This window comes from Oncorhynchus masou, chromosome 13 (genome assembly GCF_036934945.1).
Source record: "Oncorhynchus masou masou isolate Uvic2021 chromosome 13, UVic_Omas_1.1, whole genome shotgun sequence".
NCBI lineage: Eukaryota > Metazoa > Chordata > Actinopteri > Salmoniformes > Salmonidae > Oncorhynchus > Oncorhynchus masou.
In genome coordinates, this window is record NC_088224.1 from 72,585,468 (window position 1) to 72,611,229 (window position 25,762).

A 25,762-nucleotide genomic window follows, 5' to 3' on the forward strand; every position below is an offset into this window, starting at 1 on the left:
GACTATTATGCAGGGAAAGTAAGGGGTACTATAGATTATTATACAGGGAAAGTACTGGGAACTATAGATTATTATGCTGGGGAAGAAAGGGGTACTATAGATTACTATGCAGGGAAAGTAAGGGGTACTATAGATTATTATACAGGGAAAGTAAGGGGTACTATAGATTATTATGCAGGGAATGTAAGGGGTACTATAGAATATTATGCAGGGAAAGTAAGGGGTACTATAGATTATTATGCAGGGAATGTAAGTGGTACTATAGATTATTATACAGATAAAGTAAGGGGTATTATAGATTATTATACAGGGAAAGTAAGGGGTATTATAGAATATTATACAGGGAAAGTAAGGGTTACTATAGATTATTATGCAGGGAAAGTAAGGGGTACTATAGATTATTATACAGGGAAAGTAATGGGTACTATAGATTATTATACATGGAAAGTAAGGGGTACTATAGATTATTATGTAGGGAATGTAAGTGGTACTATAGATTATTATACAGATAAAGTAAGGGGTATTATAGATTATTATACAGGGAAAGTAAGGGGTATTATAGAATATTATACAGGGAAAGTAAGGGTTACTATAGATTATTATGCAGGGAAAGTAAGGGGTACTATAGATTATTATACAGGGAAAGTAATGGGTACTATAGATTATTATACATGGAAAGTAAGGGGTACTATAGATTATTATGTAGGGAATGTAAGGGGTACTATAGATTATTATGCAGGGAAAGTAAGGGGTACTATAGATTATTATGCAGGGGAAGTAAGGGGTACTATAGATTATTATACAGGGAAAGTAAGGGGTACTATAGATTATTATGCAGGGAAAGTAAGGGGTATTATAGATTATTATACAGGGAAAGTACTGGGAACTATATATTATTATACAGGGAAAGAAAGGGGTACTATAGATTATTATACAGGGAACATAAGGGGTACTATAGAATTTTATACAGGGAAAGTAAGGGGTACTATAGATTATTATGCAGGGAATGTAAGTGGTACTATAGATTATTATACAGGGAAAGTAAGGGGTACTATAGATTATTATACAGGGAAAGTAAGGGGTATTATAGAATATTATACAGGGAAAGTAAGGGTTACTATAGATTATTATGCAGGGAAAGTAAGGGGTACTATAGATTATTATGCAGGGAATGTAAGAGGTACTATAGATTATTATGCAGGGGAAGTAAGGGGTACTATAGATTATTATACAGGGAAAGTAAGGGGTACTATAGATTATTATGCAGGGAAAGTAAGGGGTATTATAGATTATTATACAGGGAAAGTACTGGGAACTATAGATTATTATACAGGGAAAGAAAGGGGTACTATAGATTATTATACAGGGAAAGTAAGGGGTACTATAGATTATTATACAGGGAAAGGAAGGGGTACTATAGAATATTATACAGGGAAAGTAAGATTTACTATAGATTATTATGCAGGGAAAGTAAAGGGTACTATAGATTATTATGCAGGGAAAGTAAGGGGTACTATATAATATTATACAGGGAAAGTAAGGAGCACTATAGAATATTATACAGGGAAAGTAAGGGGTACTATAGAATATTATACAGGGAAAGTAAGGGGTACTATAGAATATTATACAGGGGAAGTAAGGGGTACTATAGATTATTATGCAGGGGAAGTACTGGGAACTATAGATTATTATACAGGGGAAGGGGGAAGTAAGGGGTACTATAGATTATTATTTAGGGGAAGTACTGGGAACGATAGATTATTATGCAGGGGAAGGGGGAAGTAAGGGGTACTATAGATTATTATACAGGGAAAGTAAGGGGTACTATAGATTATTATGCAGGGGAAGTAAGGGGTACTATAGATTATTATACAGGGAAAGTAAGGGGTACTATAGATTATTATGCAGGGAAAGTAAGGGGTACTATAGATTATTATACAGGGAAAGTAAGGGGTTCTATATATTATTATACAGGGAAAGTACTGGGAACTATAGATTATTATGCAGGGGAAGTAAGGGGTACTATAGATTATTATGCAGGGAAAGTAAGGGGTACTATAGATTATTATACAGGGAAAGTAAGGGGTACTATAGATTATTATACAGGGAAAGTAAGGGATACTATAGACTATTATGCAGGGAAAGTAAGGGGTACTATAGATTATTATACAGGGAAAGTACTGGGAACTATAGATTATTATGCTGGGGAAGAAAGGGGTACTATAGATTACTATGCAGGGAAAGTAAGGGGTACTATAGATTATTATACAGGGAAAGTAAGGGGTACTATAGATTATTATGCAGGGAATGTAAGGGGTACTATAGATTATTATGCAGGGAAAGTAAGGGGTACTATAGATTATTATGCAGGGGAAGTAAGGGGTACTATAGATTATTATACAGGGAAAGTAAGGGGTACTATAGATTATTATGCAGGGAAAGTAAGGGGTATTATAGATTATTATACAGGGAAAGTACTGGGAACTATATATTATTATACAGGGAAAGAAAGGGGTACTATAGATTATTATACAGGGAAAGTAAGGGGTACTATAGAATTTTATACAGGGAAAGTAAGGGGTACTATAGATTATTATGCAGGGAATGTAAGTGGTACTATAGATTATTATACAGATAAAGTAAGGGGTATTATAGATTATTATACAGGGAAAGTAAGGGGTATTATAGAATATTATACAGGGAAAGTAAGGGTTACTATAGATTATTATGCAGGGAAAGTAAGGGGTACTATAGATTATTATACAGGGAAAGTAATGGGTACTATAGATTATTATACAGGGAAAGTAAGGGGTACTATAGATTATTATGTAGGGAATGTAAGGGGTACTATAGATTATTATGCAGGGAAAGTAAGGGGTACTATAGATTATTATGCAGGGGAAGTAAGGGGTACTATAGATTATTATACAGGGAAAGTAAGGGTACTATAGATTATTATGCAGGGAAAGTAAGGGGTATTATAGATTATTATACAGGGAAAGTACTGGGAACTATATATTATTATACAGGGAAAGAAAGGGGTACTATAGATTATTATACAGGGAACATAAGGGGTACTATAGAATTTTATACAGGGAAAGTAAGGGGTACTATAGATTATTATGCAGGGAATGTAAGTGGTACTATAGATTATTATACAGGGAAAGTAAGGGGTACTATAGATTATTATACAGGGAAAGTAAGGGGTATTATAGAATATTATACAGGGAAAGTAAGGGTTACTATAGATTATTATGCAGGGAAAGTAAGGGGTACTATAGATTATTATGCAGGGAATGTAAGAGGTACTATAGATTATTATGCAGGGGAAGTAAGGGGTACTATAGATTATTATACAGGGAAAGTAAGGGGTACTATAGATTATTATGCAGGGAAAGTAAGGGGTATTATAGATTATTATACAGGGAAAGTACTGGGAACTATAGATTATTATACAGGGAAAGAAAGGGGTACTATAGATTATTATACAGGGAAAGTAAGGGGTACTATAGATTATTATACAGGGAAAGGAAGGGGTACTATAGAATATTATACAGGGAAAGTAAGGTTTACTATAGATTATTATGCAGGGAAAGTAAAGGGTACTATAGATTATTATGCAGGGAAAGTAAGGGGTACTATATAATATTATACAGGGAAAGTAAGGAGCACTATAGAATATTATACAGGGAAAGTAAGGGGTACTATAGAATATTATACAGGGAAAGTAAGGGGTACTATAGAATATTATACAGGGAAAGTAAGGGGTACTATAGATTGTTATTCATGGAAAGTAAGGGGTACTATAGATTATTATGCAGGGGAAGTAAGGGGTACTATAGATTATTATGCAGGGAAAGTAAAGGGGTACTATAGATTATTATGCAGGGAACGTAAGGGGAACTATAGATTATTATACAGGGAAAGTAATGGGTACTATAGATTATTATGCAGGGAAAGTAAGGGGTACTATAGAATATTATACAGGGAAAGTAAGGGGTACTATAGATTATTATGCAGGGAAAGTAAGGGGTACTATAGATTGTTATGCATGGAAAGTAAGGGGTACTATATAATATTATACAGAGAAAGTAAGGGGTAATATAGATTATTATGCACGGAAAGTAACGGGTACTATAGATTATTATGCAGGGAAAGTAAGGGGTACTATATATTATTATACAGGGAAAGTAAGGGGTACTATAGATTATTATGCAGGGAAAGGAAGGGGTACTATAGATTATTACGTAGGGAAAGTAAGGGGTACTATAGATTATTATGCAGGGAAAGTAAGGGGTACTATAGATTATTATGCAGGGAAAGTAAGGGGTACTATAGATTATTATGCAGGGAAAGTAAGGGGTACTATAGATTATTATACAGGTAAAGTAAGGGGTACTATAGATTATTATTCGGGGGAAAGTAAGGGGTACTATAGTTTATTATGCAAGGGAAGTAAGGGGTCCTATAGATTATTATACAGGGAAAGTAAGGGGTACTATAGAATATAATACAGGGAAAGTACTGGGAACTATAGATTATTATACTGGGGATATAAGGGGTACTATAGATTATTATGCAGGGAAAGTAAGGGGTACTATAGATTATTATACAGGGGAAGTAAGGGGTACTATAGATTATTATGCAGGGAAAGTAAGGGGTACTATAGAATATTATGCAGGGAAAGTAAGGGGTACTATAGATTATTATGCAGGGAAAGTAAGGGGTACTATAGATTATTATGCAGGGAAAGTAAGGGGTACTATAGATTATTATGCAGGGAAAGTAAGGGGTACTATAGATTATTATGCAGGGAAAGTAAGGGGTACTATAGATTATTATGCAGGGAAAGTAAGGGGTACTATAGATTATTATGCAGGGAAAGTAAGGGGTACTATAGATTATTATACAGGGGAAGTAAGGGGTACTATAGATTATTATGCAGGGAAAGTAAGGGGTTCTATAGAATATTATGCAGTGAAAGTAAGGGGTACTATAGATTATTATGCAGGGAAAGTAAGGGGTACTATAGAATATTATGCAGGGAAAGTAAGGGGGACTATAGATTATTATACAAGGGAAGTAAGGGGTACTATAGATTATTATGCAGGGAAAGTAAGGGGTACTATAGATTATTATGCAGGAAAAGTAAGGGGTACTATAGAATATTATGCAGGGAAAGTAAGGGGTACTATAGATTATTATACAGGGAAAGTAAGGGGTACTATAGATTATTATGCAGGGAAAGTAAGGGGTACTATAGATTATTATGCAGGGAAAGTAAGGGGTACTATAGATTATTATACAGGGGAAGTAAGGGGTACTATAGATTATTATGCAGGGAAAGTAAGGGGTTCTATAGAATATTATGCAGTGAAAGTAAGGGGTACTATAGATTATTATGCAGGGAAAGTAAGGGGTACTATAGAATATTATGCAGGGAAAGTAAGGGGGACTATAGATTATTATACACGGGAAGTAAGTGGTACTATAGATTATTATGCAGGGAAAGTAAGGGGTACTATAGATTATTATGCAGGAAAAGTAAGGGGTACTATAGAATATTATGCAGGGAAAGTAAGGGGTACTATAGATTATTATACAGGGAAAGTAAGGGGTACTATAGATTATTATGCCGGGAAAGTAAGGGGTACTATAGATTATTATACAGGGAAAGTAAGGGGTACTATAGATTATTATGCAGGGGAAGTAAGGGGTACTATAGATTATTATGCAGGGAAAGTAAAGGGTAATATAGATTATTATGCATGGAAAGTAACGGGTACTATAGATTATTATGCAGGGAAAGTAAGGGGTACTATAGATTATTATGCAGGGAAAGTAAGGGGTACTATAGAATATTATACAGGGAAAGTAAGGGGTACTATAGATTATTATGCAGGGAAAGTAAGGGGTACTATAGATTGTTATGCATGGAAAGTAAGGGGTACTATATAATATTATACAGAGAAAGTAAGGGGTAATATAGATTATTATGCATGGAAAGTAACGGGTACTATAGATTATTATGCAGGGAAAGTAAGGGGTACTATATATTATTATACAGGGAAAGTAAGGGGTACTATAGATTATTATGCAGGGAAAGGAAGGGGTACTATAGATTATTACGTAGGGAAAGTAAGGGGTACTATAGATTATTATGCAGGGAATGTAAGGGGTACTATAGATTATTATGCAGGGAAAGTAAGGGGTACTATAGATTATTATGCAGGGAAAGTAAGGGGTACTATAGATTATTATACAGGGGAAGTAAGGGGTACTATAGATTATTATGCAGGGAAAGTAAGGGGTACTATAGAATATTATGCAGGGAAAGTAAGGGGTACTATAGATTATTATGCAGGGAAGGTAAAGGGTACTATAGATTATTATGCAGGGAAAGTAAGGGGAACTATAGATTATTATACAGGGAAAGTAAGGTGTACTATAGATTATTATGCAGGGAAAGTAAGGGGTACTATAGATTATTATGCAGGGAAGGTAAAGGGTACTATAGATTATTATACAGGGAAAGTAAGGGGTACTATAGATTATTATACAGGGAAAGTAAGGGGTACTATAGATTATTATGCATTGAAAGTAAGGGGTACTATAGATTATTATGCAGGGAAAGTAAGGGGTACTATAGATTATTATGCATTGAAAGTAAGGGGTACTATAGATTATTATGCAGGGAAAGTAAGGGGTACTATAGATTATTATGCAGGGAAAGAAGGGGTACTATAGATTATTATGCAGGGAAAGAAGGGGTACTATAGATTATTATACAGGGGAAGTAAGGGGTACTATAGATTATTATGCAGGGAAAGTAAGGGGTTCTATAGAATATTATGCAGTGAAAGTAAGGGGTACTATAGATTATTATGCAGGGAAAGTAAGGGGTACTATAGAATATTATGCAGGGAAAGTAAGGGGGACTATAGATTATTATACAAGGGAAGTAAGGGGTACTATAGATTATTATGCAGGGAAAGTAAGGGGTACTATAGATTATTATGCAGGGAAAGTAAGGGGTACTATAGAATATTATGCAGGGAAAGTAAGGGGTACTATAGATTATTATACAGGGAAAGTAAGGGGTACTATAGATTATTATGCCGGGAAAGTAAGGGGTACTATAGATTATTATACAGGGAAAGTAAGGGGTACTATAGATTATTATACAGGGAAAGTAAGGGGTACTATAGATTATTATGCCGGGAAAGTAAGGGGTTCTATAGAATATTATGCAGTGAAAGTAAGGGGTACTATAGATTATTATGCCGGGAAAGTAAGGGGTTCTATAGAATATTATGCAGTGAAAGTAAGGGGTTCTATAGATTTTATACAGGGAAAGTACTGGGAACTCTACCTGTCTCTTGAGTATGAAAAATGTGACATGTATTATACACTCTTTAAAGTTAATCAGTTACTTTTCCAAGGATTATTTCCCACAGCCTCACCTGGTATTGAGTATTACTACTAACCCTCCTGCTGTGTTCCACTCGAATTGGACCGATTTACAAGTTTTCTCTCTGAAAAATGTATTTAATTTAATCTGACTGTCATAAGGTTCCATGACTTTGTCCACACTGGGTATCTGAATACACCATATAAATGTTGATGATTTTCATTACATTTTGGGTGCTTTATTTAACTTTTGTACGCCTGGGGTGTTCCCGGTCAAAAATGACTGGTAATTAGAAATGAATGGGTGAGACTACAATTAGTGTATAAAATTGAGTTCAGGCACATGCCCAGTCATCAGATGGACACAGTTCCTCTCCCAGACCCCCACATGCATGTGTGTTCCAGGGCACACACATACACACACACACACACACACACAGACACACACACACACACACACACAGACACAGACACACACACAGACACAGACACAGACACACACAGACACACACACACACACACACACACACACACACACACACACACACACACACACACACACACACACACACACACACACACACACACACACACACACACACACACACACACACACACACACACACACACACACACAAACCTCACTCCCCTTCTTGGCTTCCATGGCAATCCTCATGGGAACTTTTCCCCCACGGGAGCCACACCTGTTGGAATTCTCACAAACAATCGCAACATTGTTTCAATAATATATAGAACTTTTCTCGCACCTTTGGCATATAATGCTTTTTTGAGGTCTTGTTCACAATTCATTCTGTGGCAGCACAATGACCAGAAATACAGTATCTGAGGCTCTTGATCATATCTTTGATCATGACACTGGTGAGGAGCGAGTCCTTGTTACACTTTGATACAAAGTTGTCTGTGCTAAATAGCACAATATGTTTCATCTGAGTAGTTGTTATAGTCAAAATAATCCATACATTATGCTTTTTTTTAAACTCACAAACAAGTTGTATAAGCTACAGGCTATAAATAGCAAATTGAAGTTCAAAACTTGTTATGTTCACAATAACTTAAGTTGATAAGAAGATGTAACACAACATTAGGTTAAAATACATGTATTATTATGGATTTATAATCAGCTATAATGGGGCGGTCATTTTGGACCGGGAACACAGGATTTATTAACATGAAACGAACACAACAGGAGGGTTAAAAGAAAATCTCTCTAATTATACAGAAAACTTTGCTGAGATGAAGGTTGGGAGGAAAATAATGAAATCGTGAGACAGATAAAGAAGCGTCTTTGAAGGTTTGTGGAGGAGTGGGGGTGGAATGAGCAGGGAAACTACTCTGTGGAGGAAGAGAGGGACGATAAGCAGAACTTCTTTTCTGGTGTCATGCATTTGAATGCTTCACAGAATAATGAATTCCCTCAGCCCTGTGGAAGTTACTATGATGACAACCCTTAAAATTTTTCATCGGTCCATCCATAAGGAGCTGACTGAAATGTGGTTTTGGTTTACATTTACATTATACATTTTATTCATTTAGCAGACGCCCTTATCCAATTTGACTTACAGTAGTGAGTGCATTCATTTTCCTACTTTTTTTCGTACTAGTCCCCTGTGGAATGGAACTGAATACGAGACGGTTAGGATTTAGATATTCTCCCTTGTTCTCAAATTCAGTTTTTCAATCATCTGAAGCTTGTACTGGGCCTCCTCACAATGTACAGTATGCAATGAGTATAACAATCTACATCCATACGTACCAGGTCAAGCCCATACTCAATGCCATTCACATGCAGTATAACCAGATCTTTTGAATGACTGCTTCATACAGTTAGACCATACCAGGTCCAAGTACTTATCTCAGAGTAACAACTTACTTCAAGATAAATGGCAGATAACTGATCCAATAGGATTTTGAGGGAGGTCATTCTGAGACCTGTAGGGGTCAAAGCCATTCTTGTAGAGTAGAGGAAGCTATGCATCAGGAAACTACCATCTTACTCTGGCACATCTGGCCTTATTACCTCCCATCATCTGTGGGGTGTGGAGCGGGGCGAGGGTCGAGGTGGGGCAGGACAGCCAATTATCCTCTCAAAAGCTACATTTCTCACGAGACAATCATCCACTTTTAATTGAACACATTTCTATTTAATGGTAGTGATATGAGGGGAAGGCTGTGGCTAGAGACTGCATGGCTGATCAGCTGCTGCCATCCATCAGCTGGGCTACAATGTCCCCACATCACTGCTGCTGCTGTTTCAGAAAGAGGAAGAGTATGTAGGAAGCACGATATCCCCCTTACTATTAGCAAACGGCACCTTGTTTTATTCAATTGGGCTTGTGCCGTATCCCAGCCCAATCAATGGCATTTATCTGCTCTTTGAAAAAAGCCGATAACGGGATGAGACAGTGGAGAGAGAGTTGGTGCCCGCTCGCTCTCCTTGTTTATATGGAAATTCATTCGTGGCATTGATTACATGTTTAGCCCGCGGGTTAGTGTCATTGACTTGCCAGAGGGGCCAGCTGGCAGTCTGGTGTGGCATTGTGTGTGGTGATGGTTGAGTTGAAGGCTAGGGTTGGTTGGCAGAGCATCTTCTCTGAATACCACAGATCAGGGACGGCTTCTCCAATAGAGAAGTTACCAAACAGATCTCTTTATGGACCCTGCCACTGAAAAGAGAGAAGCATGGCACCTAGGAGACAGCAGAGGTGCTGGAGTGTCCCCGACTTGCATTCTTATTGCTCACCATCTGCTTGTTTGAGTAGAGGCATTACCTGGGCAAAGAGGACAAACATCCTTTAGACATCCCAGAGAAGACACTGTATTTTCGGGGGATTTTATTCCAATCAATCTAGGCTGAATGCTGAGGCACAGTTTACAGATGGCACAAGAAATCACCCGTCACAGATGGCTAGTGCTCTTAAAGTGGCTATTCACCACAAATGTCAAGGGAAGGATTGACTAGCATCAACTGGAATTTGATGAGTGGTATAACCTATTACATGGAAGAAATAGTGTTTGAGGGCTTTTGCTTTCTACCTATGGGAATGGGTAATTGTTTAACCACTCCCCCCTCAAAGCCCCAGCCCTCCCTCCACCCTTAAAAAACAAACTGTGTATTACACACCTCGATGCTTACCTTGGAGTACATGGCTCCATTGAGGACCTCTCCATTGCGGATCCAGATGATTGATGCTGCTGGCTTGGCGTTGTCAGCGTGGCAGGTCAGGTTTAGTGGATCTCCTGCTCTCAGGCTCACCACCGGACCACCATTGATCACTGGGTCCTCAGGAGGCACTGGAGGGAAAACAGAAAGGCATTGTGTTGTAGCTACGTTATAAACATGTCATAGCATATACTTGTATACAACAACAACTGTTTCTTCAAGCCAGAGTGTCATTATTTTCAATGATGAAGGTATTTGATCAAACCTCAGACTCATCCATTGGATTGATAGAAGATATGTCTTGGACATAAGAAGGTTCATATAAGGTGAGCCCTGTATCTGTGGGACTGTGTAAAACGGCTTGTTCTCACTTTTTGAGTCATACCTGTGTGAGCCAAGGACAGGGAGATTACTTCAAATACAATATAGCTTTATGAATGACAGGTGAGGTGAGGGGTTTCAGTTTCTTTTGTCCATTTTCTCTCCTGTGAGATTGAAATCTCTGGTGTCCATGGTCACTGATGCAGAGATGTCAGAGCCGTATTGGGCAGACTTTGGTCACATCATATGTCTGGAGTGTAGCCAACAATAGACTCTGAATAAGAGCCCTAAGAAATCCCAAGCACAGTTCAGCTTTGTGCTGTTACTGACAATGTGAATGGATGATACAGACACCGGTGCATTTTAATCATGACTTTTACGTGTCCGTACAGGAACGCAATTGAAGCAATCAAACCCTTGACTAGAATTGACAGATTGCCAGGGAATGGCAGTCAAGTCATCATCTCATAAGCGGTAATAGATAGACAGAGGAAGAGAGTGGTGGATGAATGCAGAATGCAGGCCCCTGAATGGCACTGATTACACACCTCTTTTTACACACATGCTGATCACCCTGTTATTATTCAAACTCCAGTGAATTATTGATTGGCCTGCACGCTCATTACAGTGCAGATCTGGGGCATGATGAAATCAAAGGCTGCGAGCAGCTGGCATATTTGCCTGTGAGAGTGAGAGGGTCGGAGAGAGAAGGTGGGCGGGGGTCTTCTGTCAAACAGCCAAGGCTTGGAATGAAAAAGGGGAGCTATGGATACACTATTGAATTGTTTTATGGATAATGGCCTATTTCTTTTTATTTAAGCCAGTTCAGAACAAGTTCTTATTTACAATGATGGCCTACACCGGCCAAACCAGGACGACGCTGGGCCAGTTGTGCGCTGCCCTCTGAGACTCCCAATCACGACTAGTTGTGATACAGCCTGGATCTGTAGTGACGCCTCGAGCACTGAGATGCAGTGACTTAGACCGCTGCGCCACTAGGGAGCCCAATTCACGGATCTGCATTCTGCAGTCATCCACCACTCTCTTCCTCTATCTGTCTCTTTTCTGCTTATGAGATGACGACTGACCGCAATTCCCTAGCAATATGTCAATTCTAGTGAAAGGTTTGATTGCCTATACATACAACACAGTTATACATTTTGTTGTTGTTGAACATATTCCTGTTCTGCTTTGCACTGACTCATTGAATGCTAAAAGTTAAAGATGCAGTCAGGGATCTTAAGCACAACAAATTCATAACATATTGTACAAATTGTATTAAAACACTATATAGAAATACAAATTACAGGGCGTAACATATAATGCGAAATGGATGAAGCTACACAGAATTGGATGACTTACTGTAGTACACAAAAAATGGGGACCTGTTTTGGCTCATGAGCACTACTGGCTGAAATGATACAAAAGTTCCAGAGCATCACTTTGATGGTTGATCTTCCATTCATGACTTACAGTACTAAACTACTCACTTTCAACAGGATCTACACTTTCAGCCATTCTCCAGGAACATGTAAAGGGCTCCTGAGTGGAGCAGCTGTCTAAGGCACTGCATCTCAGTGCTAGAGGTGTCACTACAGACCCTGGTTCGATTCCAGGCTGTATCACAACTGGCTGTGATGGGAGTCCCATAGGGCGGCGCACAACTGGCCCAGCGCCGTCTGGGTTAGGGGTTGGCTGGGGTGGGCCGTCATTGTAAATAAGAATTGGTTCTTAACTGACTTGCCAAGTTAAGTAAAATAGGAACAGGGAGCCATGCCTCGTTAACTGAGGGACTCATAGCAGACCTATGGATGACCAACAAGGACTGTGTCACCGTCTGACATAAAATAGAGCTGATGTAACATCCAAACTCAGGAAGAAAGCTCATACAGGTTATTTTTACTGCCTCTAGTTAATTGTATTTTTTGGTTATGAAAGGAATAAAAACTGCAGACTAAATATAACTGATGCTTTCCCCTGTTTCCACCCACATCCTCCTTCCTTAGGACAAGCAATTAAAAAGGCAGGGCTGTATAGTACCGGTGACACACTATGACAAAGTGTGAGATTTTGCAGCAGGGGAGCGTTGGGAATAGGGCTGCTTTTCTGCTATGCCAGTTCAGTCCGGCTAAGCCTTGTGACTCAGCTCCCAGGTGATTATCCAACCTGTTTCTAGACCAGACCCAGAGACACATTCCTGCCTCCTCAAATGGCTCCGGAAACAGTGATATAGTGTGAAATGTTTTGTTTGAACAGAAAATACTGTGGTTAGTATATGTCCTTTTGATCTGGTGTTCTTCACGATTTGAAGTTACACAAGTTGGTGGAAGATAGAAATACTAGGTCTTATTTAGAATACGAAGATATTTACGGATCTGAACAAAGGGATATACAGTACATTGTAGTATGGTAATATTGTGGTTTAAGATTAGAAACAAGCTTGTTCCTTCTCTTTGTCACCAGAATGAGAGAAGCCCTATCAACACTCTCATTGGTTTATGAAAATATGAAATAGTGAGCAACAGAGATGGAGAGATGCTTCTAGAGATCTGGTGTTATTGGCTTGCTGTCAGCGCTCACTCAATGCTGCTGAAACATTAACTAATTGTCAAGTTGTTTGAGGTATGCATAGCTTCCATCTTCTGGAGGGGCAAATTGAATAGAAAAACTGCTCCATTTGGAGCTAACATTATGTGACTGATGACAGCACAGACATGCATATTAAAGATGGAGTAAGTGGGTTGTGGATTCAGGCTGGTATTGACTGTCACCACTCCAGTCACAATACCAGGCCATCAAGGAAGAGCAATGGCTGTGAACTAATCCAGGTAAAATGTGTTGACTTTCTAAAACAGAACATGACAGCTCAAGGCTTCCAGAAACCAGCTACCCACTGGGCACACACTGGTTGAATCAATGTTGTTTCCACGTCAATTCAATAAAGTTATGTTGGACCATCGTAGAACAGACATTGAATTGATGTCTGTGCCCAGTAGGTACAGTACAGCCAGGAAGTGATGTGATGCCACTACAGAATATGAAAGAGTGTAATAATTTAAAGGCTACTTTCAACCCCTCTCCTAGAGATATTATTGACCCATCTTGACCTGTAAAGTTAATAATAGTTTATCTGAGTGCCTATGTAGTGAAGGTTAACATTTAATGCATGGTAATCTCCATACGCTGAGGTCCATGGCAAGACGCACAGATTGTCGTTATGCTTTCAGGTCGTGTGCTCTGCTCTGGGAGACAGGCGGTGATGTGTCAAGGGTAGATGAAAAACAGACAAAAAGGGTGAAAGACTCGCTTGGCTGCCTCCGACAGGACTTTTTTCATTTCCTCCATATGTGTGATATCTGTCACAGGGATGACACCGAGGATCTCTGAGTAGAATGAGAGCCAGTGTAATCTCTTTGCTAAGTCATTGGCACAGGTGGCATGCTCTCCATCTGCACTCCTCCATCTCCCACTTTCGGTTTCCCTTTTAGGGACGTAGGGGCAATCCCCTCACAAAACAAAGGCTAACTCAGATGTACTGTAAGCACTGCATGACCAAACAATGGGCAGGTAGTTTACCTCAACCGCTCTACCTCACAAGCCATAGATCTACGTTTGTACATTCCACAGTAGACCTGCTACAGTAAAGAGTAGCCTATTGTAAGTCACAGTCTAACAGCCAGAATAGTTACAAAAAGAAGTGCAATTCCAGTTCCCTCTCTCTCTCTCTCTATACTGGGTTGCTGTTAAGCCATCTCTCCACAACCTGTCCCTCTTGTGGGCCAGTCTGACAGCCGCACAAAGGCCTCGAACCACGCCAGTCATCATCATTACAGTCCTGTTTGCAAACTCGGCAGCCCCTAATGGTTCCAAATTAGCGCTTTACTGCGGCCCCGTGATGGATTTCTCACGAGCCGGTCAGCGGCTCGGATTGATTGCGCCTCTTTAATTACCAGCTGGCTTGCGGAAATACTTCCTCTTTCCCCACTTCACTCTGGGAGAGTATAATGCAATCTCACACCACACACTTCCACACTCATACAAACACACACACTGCTCCATAGTTTCTCAACTCCTAGATTTGAGGGCAAAACATCCTCTTGTTGTCTGAGATATGATGTGGAAGAGAGATTCTGTGGGTTTTCTTCAAAGGAATAGATGAATCAATAGAAGATTAGTTCTATAGTATGTGGTCTCCTCTTACTTGGCTCATACTGCTAGTTTCCCTGTTTTTCCTTCCTGCTCTGGAGGAGGGATCTCAGGCATGTATTAACATTTTACCTCTAAATGTACCTTGCTTATTACTTTTTCTCACCTGTAATGGTTATCTGGATGATTATGATGTGCCTGTCTGTCACCTGGGCCATCACAGGTGTACCAGTTAATTTCTCATATTTATGCTCCAAGCAACCTTTTTCAGGGAGTGAGACTACTAGGTGATGGGTGTTTTGAGGGTGCACACAGTCTGTCACAACTTCCATTAGCCCAGCCCTCTGCCTCAGATAAGAGCTTCCACTGAAGTTCATTAAAGGAGCAATGGAGTTTAATGGAATTGCATCGCCCCTCCCTGAGAGAGATATGGTTTGTTTCAGGTTTTTGCCCAACCCAGATCTCAGAGCCATGTTTTACCATAAAACTCAGGCTGGGGAGAAGAGGGCAGGTCGGATTGATTGTGTTTTACTGAGCTCATTTATTTTTAGTGTATAATCAAAGATATCTATAAATGAGACAAAGGCATATGGATTTGTAATTAACCCAACCATGTGTGACAGTAAGTCTGTTATAGGCAGGGCTTGTCCGAATAAACCTAGAGTATAAACCTGCCCTGTGTCCTGGGAGACATTTCAATACCTCAGAACCTCTGGGATTAGCCTGGTCTGAGAAAACACCCTGATGGCGCCAGAACTGGAAGAGAAGTAAAGCCAGTCTATTACCATTGGGGCTCTGTTGATGGCTTCTGCCAACGGTGTCTGGAAATGCAGTGTGCACAGTGCTGGGCTTCTGCCGACGGTGTCTGGAAATGCAGTGTGCACAGTGCTGGGCTTCTGCCGACGGTGTCTGGAAATGCAGTGTGCACAGTGCTGGGCTTCTGCCGACGTGTCTGGAAATGCAGTGTGCACAGTGCTGGGCTTCTGCCAACGGTGTCTGGAAATGCAGTGTGCACAGTGCTGAGCTTCTGCCAACGGTGTCTGGAAATGCAGTGTGCACAGTGCTGGGCTTCTGCCGACGTGTCTGGAAATGCAGTGTGCACAGTGCTGGGCTTCTGCCGACGGTGTCTGGAAATGCAGTGTGCACAGTGCTGGGCTTCTGCCGACGTGTCTGGAAATGCAGTGTGCACAGTGCTGGGCTTCTGCCAACGGTATCTGGAAATGCAGTGTGCACAGTGCTGAGCTTCTGCCAGCGGTGTCTGGAAATGCAGTGTGCACAGTGCTGGGCTTCTGCCGACGTGTCTGGAAATGCAGTGTGCACAGTGCTGGGCCTCTGCCAACGGTGTCTGGAAATGCAGTGTGCACTGTGCTGGGCTTCTGCCGACGTGTCTGGAACAACAATGGGTCGGCTCGCCACGCCGGTTTCGGCAGAATGCTCGCACCAGACACCTGTCACCCCAATTCGACGGCGCCCTGGCAGCTTGCAGAGGTTGTGATAGATAGATCACAAAAGAGAAGGGAGAAAAGAACGATCCATCGTAGGTGGAAGACAAGAGACATACGTGGCTCACTGGCCCAAATCACAGGCCTCTTCAAATGCTGTCACCATACACCTGTTTGTAGGTCACAAGATTTTGGCTCACACAGACTGTCTCTATCTCTCCCACTCTGCTAATACTGGCTGTGTTAGATGATCAGTGATAGAGAGATTAATGTGAGGTATGACAATATGATTGTGTGTGTGTGTGTGTGTGTGTGTGTGTGTGTGTGTGTGTGTGTGTGTGTGTGTGTGTGTGTGTGTGTGTGTGTGTGTGTGTGTGTGTGTGTGTGTGTGTGTGTGTGTGTGTGTGTGTGTGGTGTAGGTGGTGTAGGTGGTGTAGGTGGTGTAGGTGTGTGTATGCTGACCAACAGAGGGAGAGTGAAGGCAGGGATGAGGAGGTTTTCTGGAGACATGGGAGGAGTGGTGAGATGCCAGGGCTGTCAGCAGCGTGCAGAGATGGCTCCGTCACAGAGCAGCGATGTGTAGCGCTGAAGTTGCTCTCAACAGATTGGGAGGGCACTGACATTGCCATGTTTGTGTGTGTGTGTGTGTTCGTTTCTGTAGCAATGTGGCTGTCATTTTGCATGAAATGTAAAAACAGACTCCTGTTAATATATACCTTCACATTAAATGTTATCAAAATGGATTGTTCCTTATAGAGTGTCAATCAAGCTCTCATCTCTTCCAGTTCTAGATTTGTTTCAGTCAATAATAGTTTTTGTTATTATCATTTATTACTGAACATGACATATTGATTTTGAAAAGATTTCAAAACACAGCTGTGTGTGTGTTTAAAAGTACCCCTTCCTTTTAAAACACTCAAACCAAAAAAGCATGTCTTACATGCAATCTGTTGGATATTAACATACAGCTGTTCATAGAGTCAGTGATATTATAGATGTTCTCTTTATCTTAGATCTCAGTAATGTACTTTAATGTAAATCAGGGTAGTGTTTGCAAGATAATGTAAATGGAAGAGCCATATTTCGAACAAAAGGACTGCTGATCAGGGGTTCTGATCTGGCCCTACTTCAGCGGACATTCTTGGCTAGAGCCAAATTGACTTATGTGAGAGATAAATTGGTTACATACAGAACACTAGCACACTTAAACTGCTTAATGAGGTGTTTCAACATTTTCTTTCAAGACTTTACAATTTTGGCATACACAGTCAAGGAGCAACATTCAGAGAGAGAGAGAGAGAGAAAGGGAGAAAGAGAGAGCTGGGGAATGCATAAAACCACTTTCATTAATTAGTTGGAACGGTAAAAGTGTTGCCGATGGAAATACTGCTCCCGTTGTGACTGTTACTGGAAACCAATCAACTTGCATTCTCCCCCTTGTGCTTCTACAATAAGGAATATACTTCGTGTCCTTTCTATTTTCATATAGTGCATCTATTTTGAAACGCATGATTCCATAAATCATAAGTCATATTCAGTGGTTTGAACTACAGGAGACCTAGGGACAATTACTGCTTCTTGTTTGTGTCTAGTTAAAAACACAATGTTCCTCATGAAGCTGCCCTTCGGTTTAGTGTCAAGATTTCAATAGAGTTCCTTGAGCGAGACAAAATTCAGTTTTACCTTCAACAACTACAGTTGAAGGACACTTTTTCATTAAATGATTGCGTTTTATCCCCCTTTGTCTATCACTGCTTTAAAGTTTTAAAAAATTGCAATGTAATAGAATAAACATATGATGGAAGAATATCGAAGTTGACATTAGATGCAGTTCAGTAGAGAGAGTACTTATTAATCAGATGTCATGCTAAGAAGACCCTGCAGTGCAGAGCAGCATTGTTTGCTCCACCACTATTGGAAATATCTAGTGGATGACCTACACTCTCCAAGATGTGTGAAAGTCAAGTAAGTCACTGGCCCCCTCCCCTGACTGGACAAGTCTATTTTTCGGAGGACAAAGGAATGACAAGAGGATGAGGTGGATTGTAAAGTAAAAATAACAAAGGGTCATGTTGAACAGACAATCAATTTCACCACAGGAAGAAAAACTAGTCATAAGACTAGATGTTAGCTCCAAGCAGTAAAAAGAGGACACTGGGAAGCAAACTATCTGTGCATAGTTAGATATAACTAGATTACCCCATTCCAACGTTGTGCTGCGAGGCACACCATGACCCCTGGCACTGCACAAGTCTAGACCAGCCAGAGAATTATAATCAACAAGCTTTCTTGGAAAATGTGATTTTTGCCTCTGAATTCAACACAGCTGAGTGCCCTTCCTTGTCTTTGGCTGCTCCAAAGACAAATGTTTAGCCATTTGGAAGGAAGTGTTTTGTCAGATCTCACATCTTGCACTCTTGTAATTAAAAGTGAATAATCGGTGTGCCTCTGGATGCTCTCTAAAGTTACAAACAAGGGCAGAAGAGTGGCTGGGACACCGTTATTAATTCCATGCTAAGGAAACTTGATCTTCCCGTAGCAGTGTGAATCTAATTAATAATTATCTTGACAGCAAATGAAAAACAGAGGACAGATCTGGCCCTCGTATTTTCTGTGGAGTTAATCTGCAGCAATGTAAATATTTCCTAATGGGCAGTATCAAAACATAAATTCCCAGAGAATACTTATGAATGTATTAGGGCCTTGTGGCATTACTTTGCATGCCTTAAATGGAGTTTTTCATCTTGGAGTGCATCAAATGTTGTGATCACAGAGGGCTACGGCATTAAAAAGCAAGACTAGCGAGGAACGGGAAGGAACAACAAAGGAAAGCGATCAACATAAGCGATTGATGAAGAATGAAGGTTCATTAGAATACTTGTCAGAGGATGAATGTCAATGAGCTCTCTAAAAGTCACATTAGAGTCAACAGCAGTCCTCATCATTCAGTGTTGCTCTACTCTATAAAAAAGCAGCAACTTTTTCTCCATGGCTAAATGGTAAATGGTGCACATTTCTCTTACAAAGCATTACCTGGACTCACAGATGTGTTTAAGGGGAGAGACCTTATTCCAGAGAGCCCATTCCTCCCCCTTCTTTCCTACCCCAGGTTAACACATTGAGGCATCGGTTTGGATGCCTGCTACCTTGCTGAAGGTGATATAATTAGCCTCAGGACTACCCCCAGACCATAACCCCTAGATCACACTTGACCTTCATGCCTAATTCACCAAACCTCAAGCCTCTTGGCCTCCATGGCTGCAACCTGGATCCCATGATTGCAATCAGATATGGGGTTCAAAGTTCAAAGACAATTTTCCAGAGGAGAAACGTTTCTGGGTAGGGAAGTTGATGCCTCGTTACATTATTGAAGACCCTTTTCATTCCTCTATGGTGTTTTCCTCATACCGCATTTATTTGATAAGCTTACTTTTTACTCCTAATGCTACTCAAATAAGACACTCCAAACTCCCCCACAAATGTTTTGCTAATGTTTAAACAGGAGTAAGGTCAGGTTAGAGACTGTGTATCCTTTAACTTTTTGCTGGGTATTTCAAGGATTTTTTATTGGAACATCAGGATTATGAATTCAATGGACTGGTAATTGCCTGTAAGACTAGAATTGTAAGCCTTTCTGTAATAAATGAACAAATTGACACAGTACCAATCTTATGTGAGAATATCGAGTGACAAAAAAGCACTCAAAATCTGTGTCTTTTTTCTGTAAATAGCAAAGTCATAAAGAAAACAGTTCCCTTTGATGTAGAAAACAGTAAAGCTCGAACAGATATTGGCTGATGAGAGAGAGAGTAGGGGAATGTTTTTAGATTAATTTGACAGTCAGGTAAGAGAGAAGGGAGACTGTTCCACTCTGTGGACGGACAGTCACTGTCTTCCGAGTCGATAGACACACTCTGTCACCACTGGCGGGTAATTGACAGCTTAGAGTTTGCAGTGACACGGGGCTTGCATATATTTATTCCATTGCCTTGCATGTGTGACTGCCTGGGGGCCCTCCTTCACAATGTATTCAGGAGTCAGCCAGCTAAGCAGGGGACTAAACAACATCTTATGGCAGGGCTTATGAGAAAGGATGATAAGTGTTTCACCCTCAAATAGCCAAAGAGGAATAGAGACAAATGGCTCCCCTCGTTTATTGATGATTAATCATTTTAATGGGGCTTAAACAGCTCTTTCCTTTTAGGAGCCATCTTTATATTGTTGTGAATGTGACTGCAGCTCAACAGACTTGGGTTAAAAACGTACACTATATATACACAAGCTCACAGAGTGGGACCGTCAAGTGCTGAAGAGCGTAGTGCGTGAAAACCGTCTGTCCTCGGTTGCAACACTCACTACCGAGTTCCAAACTGCCTCTGGAAGCACTGCCTCTGGAATAACTGTTTTTCGGGAGCTTAATGAAAAGGGCCAAGCATCCGCACACAAGCTTAAGATCACCATGCACAATTCCAAGCGTCGGTTGGAGTGGTGTAAAACTCGCCGCCGTTAAAACTCTGGAGCAGTGGAATCAAGTTTCACCATCTAGGTTTGGTGGACAAATCTAAGTTTGGTGGAAGCCAGGAGAACGCTATCTGCCTGAATGCACAGTGTCAACTGTAAAGTTTGGTGGAGGAGGAAGAATGGTCTTGGGCTGTTTTTTATGGTTCGGCTACGCCCCTCAGTTTCAGTGAACGGAAATCTTAACGCTACGGCACACTTTGTGGCAACAGTTTGGTCCCTTTCCTATTTCAGCATGACAATACCCCCGTGCAGAAAGCGAGGTCCAAACAGAAATGGTTTGTCGAGATTGGTGTGGAAGAACCTGACTGGCCTGCACAGAGCCCTGACCTCAACCCCCTCGAACACCTTTGGGATGAATTCATATGCAGACTATGAGCCAGACCTAATCGTTCGACCTCACTAATGATCTCGTGGCTGAATGGAAGCAAGTCCAGCGTCCACATACTATTGGTCATGTATCAACAGTTGCGGTAGTGTACTGCACAGGAAAATGATGCTTTAGTTAAACTCAATGTTGAGCAAGCCCCAAAGCAACACTATCATCAAGATTCAATTAACTTAGGGATAGCCCCACTTTGTTTTTAAATGTTGGCCTAAATGACAAATCTAATCCAAATCTAACTTCCTGTAGCTCAGGCCCTGAAGCAAGGATATGCATATTCTTGGTACCATTTGAATGGAAACACTTTGAAGTTTGTGGACATGTGAATTGAATGTAGGAGAATATAACACAATAGATCTGGTAAAAGAAAATACATAGAAAAAAACAACATGTTTTTTTGGTGGTAGAAAAAACAACATGTTTTTTTCTACCACCAACTTTGAAATGCAGCAGAAAGGACCCAGTTCCAGCCATCACCCTGGTTGTAATTCTGATGGTGTCCAAAAGATGGCAGCAGCATATGTCCAACGTTTCAGACGAATAACTTGAAGTATGAGCGAGCTACATGACATTTAGTGTGAAGTCACCCAGGTACATTTTGGCAAATCGTGAAGGAGACATTCACATTCATATTACAGTTTTTCTGCAAGAATATTGTCAAATCTGAATACTTGGATTTTGATTTAGCTTTTCCATTATTAGTAGCCATATTATACGTTTTTAAAACAACACGTTTTCATAACTTCATAACTCTGAATATTCGGATAATTCTTGTCCAAAATGAAAAGGCATGCAGTCTTACAAGGTTAGTAGCTACATTTTATGACAGATGCATGGTTTGTTTGACCCCGATTGGTGCTTATTTGACAAAGTTAGAGTCGTTCAAGTGAAGACCGCCCTCATCATCGGCGTGCCATGAGGAAATCGCTCGCTGACCAAATATGGTGTCCTGTAGGATAAACTACACCCCTAATGATATAGTGAAGTCTCATTACGTTCTAGGATCTCTGGTGAATACATACAAACGCGATTTTCACAGATTCCTTTCTTTGCAAATTGAACGAGTGGGAATACAACATCGATCGTGCATGCTATATGGACCTTTTTAGGACATGAAAAGGATTTTATCTAACAAAACGACACTTCATGTTACCTCTGGGACCCTTTGGATGATAAATCAGAGCAAGATTTCAAATGCAAGTGCACATTTCACCTTCAGAGGTGAATTTATAAAACCTATTGAGGTGAAAAAGTGTTTTGTTGTTCAGAGCTCTGCTCCTCGTAGTAATAGCTACTGTAAATTGGACAGCGCAGCTTTATTAACAAGAATTTAAGCTTTCGGCCGACACGACAGTTATATGTACCGACATTTGTTGTTTCTCTAAAATCTGCGATGGTGACACAAGGCACTGCATGATTTACAACTGTCCCGTTGACGGAGACAGTTGAGAAAGACCACAAATAAATGGAGGGTACAGTATAGCAATGCATCCTAAATCATTAGTGTGTCATACCCTTCTCCTATCCCTGAGGCCTTGATCAAACTACTTAGATGCTTGAATGGTGGGGTTGGAGGAAGATAAACTTAAATGAATGGGTGGAGGGTAGGAAGGGGAAGCGGGGTAAAGTTCCTTTGACTCTCAGTAAAGAACTTGTAATTATTCATTCATAACCATTTGCATGGGTGCGGCAGTGAGAGACGTTGGGTCGCAATTTGTCTTCCCTCTCTCCTTTTCCAGATCATTAGTTTCACTTTTCATTAGCGGAGATCAATAAGGTGGATGAGTCTCTCGTGTGAGGATACTCTGCTCCACAACCTCCCACTCTCTCTCCTCCTCTCCCCTCAGTCCTTCTCCCTTATTCTCTGGCTCTGTCATTGACTCCAGCTCCCCCTCATATTACCCATAATCCTCCACAGCAGAAGGGTATACTGAGTGGAGGGCAGAGAGAAGAGATAGAGAAGAGTGAGCAGTGATTTTACGAACGCTGCCCAATAAGGCAGAACTGGCAAAACTGAATGATAACCCAATACAGTTTAATGAACAACCAGGAGCCTCTCAGAATTAACACTGAAGCCAGCTGGGAGTGAAGCAAGAAATGAAAGTAAAAACATTAGGGACTTGCAAAGTTTAGAGATGCTGTATTGTTTCTATTTGCTGTAGCATTATCTTGGTAGTTGCTGTTATGCTAATACAAAGTTGTGGCTTATCTGGCACAATCATTGATTCAGTACACAGATTTAGTGGATTTTGAATGTTGAATGTTTTGAGGGAAGCGAGAAGCACTACAGATATGACATTGTGGTTGGTTTGAGGTGGCTGCTAAGTCACTGCCTGCCTCTATTGCCATTTTCTCTGTGCACATTATTGTACATTTGTCTACTGTATGCATGTATGTGTGGTGTGCATTTGTGTGTAAATGTAATCCTCACTTACCCAGCACAGTGAGTCTGGCAGGGCGGGACCTCATTGCTGCCTGGATTGCCTGGCACTCAAAGACAGCGTCATCCATCAGCTCCACACGTTGGATCCGGAGGTGGTGTTCCCCTGTACTGTGGTCCCCAATCACTGTGTAACGAGGGTAGCCTGGGAGACAACACATTCCCTGTCAGAACTTGGAGTCTGGTCTTTCAACCTTTATAAGTAAATTTCAATCCAAATGACATGTTATGAAATGGGAAAGAATGCCTGAACATAGGCAATCAAAGGATCAATGGTGCAATATAGATTGTTGACTACTGTGTTACCTTAAACATTAAGTCATTTGCAGTGGCGTGTATTCATGGATGCCAAGGGAAGCATAAAAAATGTACCTATAAAAATAATGCTCTGTTTCATGATTTTCTTGCGTTTATAAGGGGTTGAATGTATCTCACTGGAGAACACATCCAGAGAGCGAAACAACGCCCCTGTCTCTAAATGTGTTGGCCATCTATCTGATGCTGTCTGGTCAAAAAGAGTATGACATTGTTGATTCCCGTAGCATTGAATGCCAGGGAAGCCAGTGAGCATTTGGCCTCCCTTGATAAAAAAATAATTAAATAATAGCCAATCAGCATTGAGCTAAACTGAGTGAGCTCAACATGTGAATGAGCTCAACAACCGACTCTTTTCTCTGTATACATCAATGATGTCACTCTTGCTGCTGGTGATTCTCTGATCCACCTCTACACAGACGACACCATTCTGTATACTTCTGGCCCTCCAGGCGAGCTTCAACGCCATACAATTCCCCTTCCGTGGACTCCAACTTCTCTTCAATGCAAGTAAAACTTAATGCATGCTCTTCAACCAATCGCTGACCGAACCTGCCCGCACCTGCCTGCCCGTCCAGCATCTCTACTCTGGACGGTTCTGACTTAGAATATGTGGACAATTACAAATACCTAGGTGTTTGGTTAGACTGTAAACTCTCCTCCAGACTCACATTAACCTCTTGAAACTCTAGGGGCGCAATTTCATTTTTGGATGAAAAACGTTCCCGTTTTAAACAAGATATTTTGTCACAAAAAGATGCTCGACTATGCATATAATTGATAGCTTTGGAAAGAAAACACTCTGAATTTTCCAGAACTGCAAATATATTGTCTGTGGGTGCCCTAGAACGGGAGCTACAGGCAAAACCAAGATGAAACGGCAACCAGGAAACCTGCAGGATTTTTGAGGCTCCGTTTTCCATTGTCTCCTTATATGGCTGTGAATGCGAGAGGAATGAGCCTGCCCTTTCTGTCGTTTCCCCAAGGTGTCTGCAGCATTGTGACGTATTTGTAGGCATATCATTGGAAGATTGACCATAAGAGACTACACTTTCCAGGTGTCCGCCCGGTGTCCTCCGTCGAAATTGGTGCGTCTTTTTCAGCTGCTGGTATTTTTCCATGCGATTCTGAGGGGAAAGCAGGCTTCCCACGAACTGCATATCAATGAAGAGATATGTGAAAAAACACCTTGAGGATTGATTCTAAACAACGTTTGCCATGTTTCGGTCGATATTATGGAGTTAATTCGGAAAAAGTTTGACGTTTTGGTGACTGAATTTTCGGTTTATTTCGGTAGCCAAATGTGATGTACAAAACGGAGCGATTTCTCCTACACAAAGATTCTTTCAGGAAAAACTGAACATTTGCTATGTAACTGAGAGTCTCCTCATTGAAAACATCCGAAGCTCTTCAAAGGTAAATGATTTTATTTATTTGGTTATCTGGTTTTTGTGAAAATGTTGCGTGCTAAATGCTACTCAAAATGCTAAGCTAGCTTAGCATACTCTTACACAAATTAGTGATTTGCTATGGTTCAAAAGCATATTTTGAAAATCTGAGATGACAGTGTTGTTAAGAAAAGGCTAAGCTTGAGAGCAGGCGCA

General features: G+C 40.6%; 1 protein-coding gene across 1 annotated transcript in view; it reads right to left on the reverse strand.

The window, feature by feature from the left end:
• Positions 1-25,762, reverse strand: part of LOC135553420 (kin of IRRE-like protein 3) — a 105,481-nt gene that overhangs the window by 66,756 nt on the left and 12,963 nt on the right. The window contains exons 4-5 of the mRNA XM_064985547.1: positions 23,839-23,988; positions 10,565-10,722 (exon numbers count right to left, since the gene is read on the reverse strand). Of these exons, the coding sequence (XP_064841619.1) occupies positions 10,565-10,722; positions 23,839-23,988 (308 nt within the window). The remainder of the gene's footprint in view (positions 1-10,564; positions 10,723-23,838; positions 23,989-25,762) is intronic.